The sequence below is a fragment of the Bison bison genome, unplaced genomic scaffold, assembly GCF_000754665.1.
Source record: "Bison bison bison isolate TAMUID 2011002044 unplaced genomic scaffold, Bison_UMD1.0 scf7180017864064, whole genome shotgun sequence".
Lineage (NCBI taxonomy): Eukaryota > Metazoa > Chordata > Mammalia > Artiodactyla > Bovidae > Bison > Bison bison.
The window spans coordinates 1,442,060-1,451,213 of record NW_011494636.1 but is presented as its reverse complement, the minus strand read 5'-3'; the positions used below and the strand labels follow the sequence as shown (position 1 = coordinate 1,451,213).

The 9,154-nt window shown below is 40.4% G+C and overlaps 1 protein-coding gene across 1 annotated transcript in view; it reads left to right on the top strand.

Moving 5' to 3' along the window:
- Nucleotides 1–674: 674 nt before the first annotated feature.
- EXO1 (exonuclease 1) overlaps nucleotides 675–9,154 on the top strand; it is a 43,711-nt gene continuing 35,231 nt past the window's right edge. The window contains exons 1-5 of the mRNA XM_010836683.1: nucleotides 675–959; nucleotides 1,126–1,318; nucleotides 2,741–2,914; nucleotides 5,822–5,941; nucleotides 7,690–7,813. Coding sequence (XP_010834985.1) covers nucleotides 2,754–2,914; nucleotides 5,822–5,941; nucleotides 7,690–7,813 — 405 coding nt within the window. The 5' untranslated portion in view covers nucleotides 675–959; nucleotides 1,126–1,318; nucleotides 2,741–2,753. The remainder of the gene's footprint in view (nucleotides 960–1,125; nucleotides 1,319–2,740; nucleotides 2,915–5,821; nucleotides 5,942–7,689; nucleotides 7,814–9,154) is intronic.

The window sequence follows — 9,154 nt, the reverse complement described above, 5'->3', positions numbered from 1 at the left end:
CAGGGAAGCCCCAAGGATGTGGACTTGATGTTACAAACTATGTTACTATTCAAGTCTTTATAGAGCAAGGTTGAGTCTTAGTTGAGAAGAGGGCAGAGGAGCCCGTCCAGTTAGTTTAAGTAAAGACTCTTTGTCACTTATCAATTAAATTACTTAGTAAGCGCTTCCTCCACTTCTGGAAGTCTACAGGAAGGGTCCAAAGAATGTATACCTCAAGTTGCACTTTCTGTGTTCCTGGAACCACGTGCAGCGCCTGTTAAGAGCCAGGGTAAGCAGCACAACACAAGCACTAGGGACAATTCCAGCCAGGACCCTTTTTAAGTTTGGAAACCTCAACATAAACACAGGGCGGCGTTCTCCCAGCTTCAGCGCCTGGACCTGAGGCCGCAATTGGGAGAGATCCACGACTCCATCAGCCTGCGAAAGGAGCTCAACGAGCGTTCCGGGAGCCATGCCCTGTGAGGCAGCTCAGCCAGCTCCGCTCACCCTCCATAAGGACGCTTCGGAGTCCAGGGGCTGACTGCGGTGGCGGATACAGGTATCCAGGTGGCCAGGACCTGGTGACTCAGGCAGGAAGCGAGGAGCCGTGGGAAGCTGAGCAGACGTCGCAGAGGAGGTGACGTCACTTCTGGGCGGAGTCTCGGGCCATCCCGCGCAAATTGAAAAGTCCGGCCCTCCGTGCTGCGCTGCGTCCCTGCTTCTAGCTTTTGGCGCCGCTGGCTGGCGCGCTGCGGCACAGGTGAGTGCGGGCCGTGGCCTTGGGCTTCTGAGTCCGCACCTGGCTGCCATCGGACGGACGGGAGAAGAGGGACCTCCCCGGGAAGCAAGCGGAGCCAGCTGTGCAGAACACGCGGTAGATCCGGGCTGGTCCCCGCCCCTGCCCTTGGATATCCCGGGTCTTAGGGGCAGAAGAGGAGCATCTGGCAAGATACTAGACCCTGCAGCGGCCCTGGGAGACGGTGCGGGGGTATATGGGCCAGGGGAGGGCGCTCAGCCAGACCAGGGCTGCGGTTTGGCTGACTGAAGGAGGGTCCTTTCGTTTTCCTGAAGAAGCTACCAGGGCAGGCTTACCTGCAAGCTCCCACCTTCCAAATACTTGACAAGTATATTCTTCATGTTGTGCAGGCCAAAGGAACGTGTCTTCTGGAAAGGGCGTGTGGGCCCCCCTTCCAGTCCGTGAGAGAGGCTGGAGCGATGACGTTGTGCCGTCAGTACTGCCGGGTGCCGCGGGCGGTCCCCTGAGGACGCTTTGTGCCTAAAACCCCCGATCTCCTCCATTGTTTCATCGTGCTAAAGAGGAAACATTTAGGAGAAACTTGTAAGTTTCACGAAATATATGTATTGTGTTGGGCTTCCCTGGTAGCTCAGTGGTAAAGAATCCGCCTTGGGGATTCCCAGGTGGCGCTAGTGGTAAAGAACCTGCCTGTGCAGGAGACAAGAGATGAGAGTTCGATCACTGGGTGGGGAAGATCCCCTGCAGGAGGAAATGGCAACCCACTCCAGTATTCTTGCCTGGAGGTCCCATGGACAGAGGAGTCTGGCAGCCTACGGTCCATGGGGTCGCAAAAGAGTTGGACACGGCTTGGCGACTAAGCACCAGCATACACTATGTCAATTTTCCTCAGAAGAAGAAAACTCTTTTTAGGAACCTCTGAGAGGTCGGAGACTAATTGTTTTTCATAAATTGTGGTGTGAGGACCTCCTGCATCCAAATGACCTGCCTTGTTTAAAATGCAGAATTCCCACCTCACTCGAGGACTAATGAATCATAGTCCCTAGGAGTGGAATTTAGACTGTAGGAAGAACTGAAATTTGAAGACTGCTGTACTAGACTATCAGAACTTTGATACAGGGTATCATCAGCGTGAGTCTGTCTTTTGATCTTGTACATTCTTCTTTTCCTCCCAGACTTAATACCTCTTGTGAGAGATTTATTTTAGGAAATGCTAAGCAACTGCTCAGTTTTTGTCACGGGGTTTGGAGGAGGGGACAGTAATTGCTAGGGAAAGGATTGGCAGCTACAGGTTTCTGTATAGAAAGGAGGCTTGGGGCTGCAACTTGGATGGAAGATGGTGGAAAGCTAAAACATTTTTCTCGAAACTAATTGGACAGTAGGTGCAGTTTCTCCTTATTTGGGGATAGTTTTCAGAGAGTCTGATGGAGTTGCCCCTGGGCACCACCACTGCTTATTAACAGAATGTTGGTTTCTTGGAATAAAGCATTCTGATGGTGGTAAATTTCAGTCCTAAAAAAGTACACCTTTAGTTCTAGAATTGTTTGTTTTATTTTTCAGTTGAAATGTCTTATGAAGTATTTTGCATGTTATTTCATATAATGCCTGTGCAGATGCAGGTGATATCGTAGCATATACAGTTTTATAGATGTTATAAAGCAATGCCTTTTTGGAGAGAAGACAGACTCATACTTTTTTAGTACCTTCTACCTGCTTTGTTCAGTGTTAAGGGCTTAGAGTAAACATGATTCCAAATGGGAAAGCACTTTAGAAAGAATAAACACTAAGGAACTATCAAGTGGCATTAGATTAGGATACTAGACTATGGAGGTTGTTTGACAGAGAGGGGCCCACTTAAAATATTAAAGAGCAGTGATTCTCAAATATCTGAACAATAACAGTTGCTATATCAATTTCCAAGCTCTTTTCTTTATTTTTCCAAAACTGCAGTAAATATATTTTGCTTTAAATTTTGCTGTTTTCCCTTTCTCTTTTTATATCATATAGTTAACTTGGCACTATGGGGATACACGGATTGCTGCAATTTATCAAAGAAGCTTCTGAACCTATCCACATAAGGAAGTATAAAGGGCAGGTGGTAGCTGTGGATACATATTGCTGGCTTCACAAAGGAGCTGTTGCTTGTGCAGAAAAGCTAGCCAAAGGTGAACCTACTGATAAGTAAGTTTGGATCTTATATTAATTCTTTGCCAGTTAAGAATGAGACTTACAATGACCTTTTTTCAGAAAGGAGTCATTTTTATTCAGTGCAGGGTTTATTAAGAAGTGAGAATATATGCTTTAGAATATTGCCAAGGAACATTTCCCTCTTTGATGTAGGTCTAGTTTCCATTCTTTCTAATAAGCCAGAGTATTAGGACACTAATGGACAAAGGCCAAAGACTCTCTTCTTTTTTCTATTATCTAAGGTAAAACTTTTTAACAATATTCTACAAATCCATGGTGATTTCACAATTCATAGGCAACACATTTGCTAAGCCCTGTTAGCCAAACCAGGCAGTTGTTTCTAAGGGACATGGTGTTCTCATTCCCTTTTACTTCACTTGGGGCCAAAAATTGTGGCCATCCTGATATCCAGTCATAACTCTGTGCCTTCATTTGAGGCAGGACAAATGCCTTCTTTATTTTTTAAATAGAAACACTAGAAAAACAAGCAAGCATAGTTTTTAGACAGAGATTTTCCACAGGGATTTGGACACTATTATGTATTTTCTTTTCTGCAATGCATGCTTTATCTCCTAGAGTAAAGGCTCACAGATCTTAGTCCGATGTACTTAGGCACAAAGGACATTAATGATCCTTTTTGTTTACAGAAAATGGAGGAGGGGGTGGGGATGGACAGCAATAGAGAAATCATTATTGAAAAGTAGCTGTGTGTTTGGGGCTTTCAGGCCTATCAAGTTAATTTGCCCAAAAGTGGAGAGTCTGGGCATTTCAGCCACTCTCAACTGTTGTAATCATTTTTGGAAAGTGATTTGTTTTCTACCACTGAATTTGAATGGGACAACAGAGGATGAGATTGTTGGATGGCATCACCGACTCAATGGACATGAGTTTGAGTAAGCTCAGGGAGCTGGTGATGAACAGGGAAGCCTGGCGTGCTGTAGTCCATGGGGTCACAAAGAGTCGGACATGACTGAGTGAACTGAACTGAATTTGAGCAGTAGCAGTAATAGTTCAAAACTGCAAGTTTTTCAGTGCTGCCTTCAGTGTTTCTTTTAATTCTCTTCCCTAGGAGGAGAACTTTATCTCCTATTTATTGGTATTTGTTAAGGGTTCTAATATTTTTGAGTAACTGGAAGAGCTATCCAGAGTGCAGGGGATATCTTTTATTACCAGATGAACTCCACAGGTCCGGCCTCTGGCAACCACAAGCCTGTAGTCTAGATCGCCTCCTTTGTTGACAATCAGCTGTCCAGAGGTGTGTGAGTTTATTCTTGCGCTGTGTATTTTATTCCATTCATCTCTGTGCCTGTTTTTGTGCTGATACTGTGTTGTTTTGATTACTATAGCTTTGCAGTATTGTGTGAAGTCCGGGAAGTTAAGCAGGAGCCTCTTGCTTTGTTTTTTTTTTTTTTCCCTCAAGATTGCTTTGGCAATTCTAGGTCTTTTATGGTTCCATTTAAGTTTTAGGATTATTTACTCTAGTTTTGGGGGAAATGTCATTGGTATTTTCATAGATATTGCATTAAATCCATAGGTTGCTTTGGGTCATATGCCATTTTAACAATATTAATTCTTCCAATTAAAAGAGCATGGGATATCTTTCCATTCTTTGAGTCATCTTCAGTTTCCTTTTAATGTTTTATACTTCTCAGCATATGTCTTTCACCTCTTTGGTGAGATTTATTCCTAAGTGTTTCAAAAGGGATTGTTTGTTTTCATTCCCTTTCTGCCATTTCATTGTTAATATATAGGAACACAACTGATTTTGTATGTTAATCTTGTATCCTGCTACCTTGCTAAGTTCATTTATCAGTTCCCCTGGTTTATGTATGGAGACTTCAGGGTTTTCTATTCATAGTATCATGTCTTCACTACCAATTTAAATACATTTTATTTCTTTTTCTTATCTGATTGCTGTGGATAAGACTTCCAGTATTATGTTGAAGAGAAGTGGTGAGAGAGGATATCCTTGTTTTGTTTCAGATTTTAGTGGGAAGGCTTTGAGCTTTCACTGTTGAGTATTATATTCACTGTGGGTTTGTCATAAATAACTTTTTATTATGTTGAGATATGTTCCCTCTATACCCACTTTCATAAAGGTTTTTATCATGAATGGATGTTGAATTTTGTCAGATATTTTTTCTGTGTCTATTGAGATGATCATGTGGTTTTTGTCTTTTCTTTTGTTGATGTGATGTATCACCTTGTTTGATATACATGTGTTGAACCATCCTTGTGACCCTGGAATGACTCTACACATAGTAATTTTAATTGTCTTGCCAGAATAAAAATCTAAATGCAATACATGATTCTTGTTTGCATCCTGCACTGGGGGAAAACTGTAGCAGAGCTGTGCTATAGTCAACTTACATGAGCTTCCTATACACCATCTTCTCCCAGTTCAGCATTTAATGAGCCTACGTTAGTAGTTTATCCACCATTGTAGAATACGCATGTCAAGGCAATTGACAAACGCTACAAATCAGGCACCCCTTTCCCCAGAACTGGTTGTTGCACGTTTATTAGGTCACCACTGGTTATAACCTTACTGAGACAATTGGATAAATTTTAATATAGACTGTATATTAGATAATATTATATTACTATTAGATTTCTTGGGTATAATAATGGTGTTGTTGGAGAAATCAGGTATTCTACTGTTCTTTTAACTTTTCAATAGATTTGAAATTTCTCAAAGCAAAAGAAAACGGGTGGGAGGGTGGAGAGGTAAAAAGATTAGATTTAGAATAATGCAATGTCAGAACTTCAGGAATGTAAAAGTCTTAAATCTACACCTGAAGAAAACATATAGCCAGTAGCCCATTAGGATCCAAGGCAGGATTTGAATCCAAGTCTAAATTAGAGTTTATATTTCTTAATTATTTTTCTTCATTTTCATAGGTATGTAGGATTTTGTATGAAATTGGTAAATATGTTACTATCTCATGGGATCAAGCCTATCCTGGTATTTGATGGATGTACTTTACCTTCTAAAAAGGAAGTGGAAAAGTCTAGAAGAGAGTAAGTGATACCTTAATGTAATTATTTAAGGTTTGACATTGTGGTCTCTATGATACTAATTTCTCTTTTGTTTTAGTTTGTCAAGGCTTGTTTTAAACTCGTACCTAAATGGATTTCCTTAAATGTTCCATGTATGCTGGAAAGGAAAGTATTCCTCAGTTATTGAGTGGATAGTTTTATGTCTGTCCAGTAAATCAAGCTTATTGGTTGTAGTATTCAAATCTTCCATATCCTTATTGATTTTTTGAATGTTTTTTTAAATGTGTGTCTACTTAATCCTACTTAATAAGCTTCCCTGGTAGCTCAGCTGGTAAACAATCTACCTGCAAAGCAGGAGACCCCAGTACGATTCCTGGGTCAGGAAGATCCCCTGGAAAAGGGATAGACTACCCACTCCGGTATTCTTGGGCTTCCCTGGTGACTCAGACAGTAAAGAATCCGCCTGCAATGCAGGAGACCTGGGGTCAATCCCTGGGTTGGGAAGATCCCCTGGAGAAGGGAATAGCTACCCACTCCAGTATTCTGGCCTGGAGAATTCCATAAACAGAGGAGCCTGACTGGCTGTAGTGGAGGCACAAAGATTCAGACACAACTGAGCAACTTTCACTTTACTTAATCTATCAATTACTAAGAAAAGTATGTTAAAATTTCACTATAATAGTGGAATTGTCAGTTCCCTTGTAGTTCTGTCCATTTTTTTTCCTGCTTTGTTTGTTTTGAAGCTATTTTATCGGTAGCATTCAGGTTTAGAATTTGTTATTTTTTTGGCATATAAGAACAATATGCACTGACTTTTTAAATTTCTGTGCTTTTTTGTTCTAAAGTCTATTATGTCTGATGTTAATATAGCCATAACAATTTTCTTTTGTATGTTTCTAATTTCTTTTTCTGTTGACTTTTACTATGTCATTGGTTTTAAGTTTGTCTTTTATAAAGAATACATCACTGTAATTTTTTTTAATCGATTCCGTCAGTCTTTGTCATTTTTAAAACTGTAGTTTTATTCTTTTTACCTTGATCTTGATTACTAATATATACCTCCTACCTTGTTTGATTTCTGGGTTGATTGTTTTTTCCACTCTTATTGTTGTCCTTTATTTCTAGTTGAAAAGTGATGTACTCTATTTTTATTCTTTTAGTAGTTTTAATTGAAATTGTATCTCATATTTAACTCAACAGAATCCAGTATTTTTACAGTAGACTTTAAAAAGGATTTCTGTATTTTCTTTTAAGAATTTTAGTGAAGCATTTTAGTGAAGCGTCTGTTCTACTACTTTCATCGATTCTTGTTTTTATCCTCTGTTGGTTTTTAGGAGTCATTATGCTGTACAGGAGACACCACTGGGCGTAGTTGTTAAAGCTAGTGTGAGTCAGCCCCAAATAGAAGTAAACCTCACTAAATGGGGTTGGTAAATTGTACCTTTATAATGGAAAGTTAGTTTTAATGGTATAAAAGCCGTGACTTACATTTTCTTAACGTGTCTTCATTACTTCACTTTCTTTTGACATGTAGCAGTGCTGTGAGAAAGTCTGATGATTAGCTTGTGCATATGGGCACTGTAAATCCGTGTTCTTTTTGTCTACAAGCCCAAAAGATCTGGGTTAGCATAGTCAAGGAACAGGTGTGCACGTTCATATGAGTCAAGCATTTTTTATTTCAGAAAAAATTCTTGAATACAATTCAAGGGTATAATATTGTAATATTTTGAGTCCTCTTCTCACTTCTTTTTTTTTTTTTGATCTTGCAGAAGACGACAAGCCAATCTCCTTAAGGGAAAGCAGCTTCTTCGTGAAGGGAAGGTCTCAGAAGCCAGAGAATGTTTCATACGGTCTATTAATATCACACATACTATGGCCCACAACGTAATTAAAGTGAGCTAAATAAGAAGCTAAAGTAACAGATTACACGGTTCATTTAGGTTAATGGGAGAGCAAGGAGGTGAAGGGAGGAGGATTATTCTGGGTCTAACCTTTAGGAAAGCTGGTTGTCAGAGGAAGAAGAGAAGAATATCTAGGTAGAAGAGAGGAGTCCAGCAATTTCCAAAGAAGAAATCCTGAGGAACAAACAGCTCAGCTCTCACTTTCTAGATGAGTCACTTACATAGATAAATGTTTTCTGCAGAGACAGAAGGAATAAATTCCTAGAGGTTCAATCCCACCCCACTCTCATAATCTTCAACACTTACTCTTGAGTGTCTGTCAGAGATCTCTTGAAGTCAACTGGCCAGCTCAGGAGATTTGCAGCAGATCAGTTCCACTTGACCTGCTTCTTAGAAGCTTCTTTCCTTATTACCTATTACCATAAATCTTAGTGTCAGCACACCCACAGTCACAGCCCATACAATCCCTTTTCAGGTCTGTGTTCAAACTATTTGATAAACAAATGGGAAGATAGATAGTTGTAGAGTCTGTTAGTTTCATCAGTTCAGTGTCAGGCTTGTGTTCTGTGGTAAGAGATTGTGGGGAAACAAGTGACTTGTGTTCTTTAGAGCACAATCATTCTTAAGATGGTAGATTTCTATAATTTGAAAAATTGAGTTTGCAGCTTGTATCCCCCCACCACTGCCAAATGTATAGCAATATTTCTTTTTCCCTAATTCATACATTGATTTTTAAAAAAGATTTATTAGCGGCTATATGATTCAATATATAGGACTACATATAGCTCAATATGCCATCAAATTTGGAAAACTCAGCAGTGGCCACAGGACTGGAAAAGGTCAGTTTTCATTCCAATCCCAAAGAAAGGCAATGCCAAAGAATGCCCAAACTACCGCACAATTGCACTCACCTCACATGCTAGTAAAGTAATGCTCAAAGTTCTCCAAGCCAGGCTTCAGCAATATGTGAACCGTGAACTTCCAGATGTTCAAGCTGGTTGTAGAAAAGGCAGAGGAACCAGAGATCAAATTACCAACATCTGCTGGATCATGGAAAAAGCAAGAGAGTTCCAGAAAAACATCTATTTCTGCTTTATTGACTATGCCAAAGCCTTTGACTGTGTGGATCACAATAAACTGTAGAAAATTCTGAAAGAGATGGGAATACCAGACCACCTGACCTGCCTCTTGAGAAACCTATATGCAGGTCAGGAAGGAACAGTTAGAACTGGCCATGGAACAACAGACTGGTTCCAAATAGGAAAAGGAGTATGTCAAGGCTGTATATTGTCACCCTGCTTATTTAACTTATATGCAGAGTACATCATGAGAA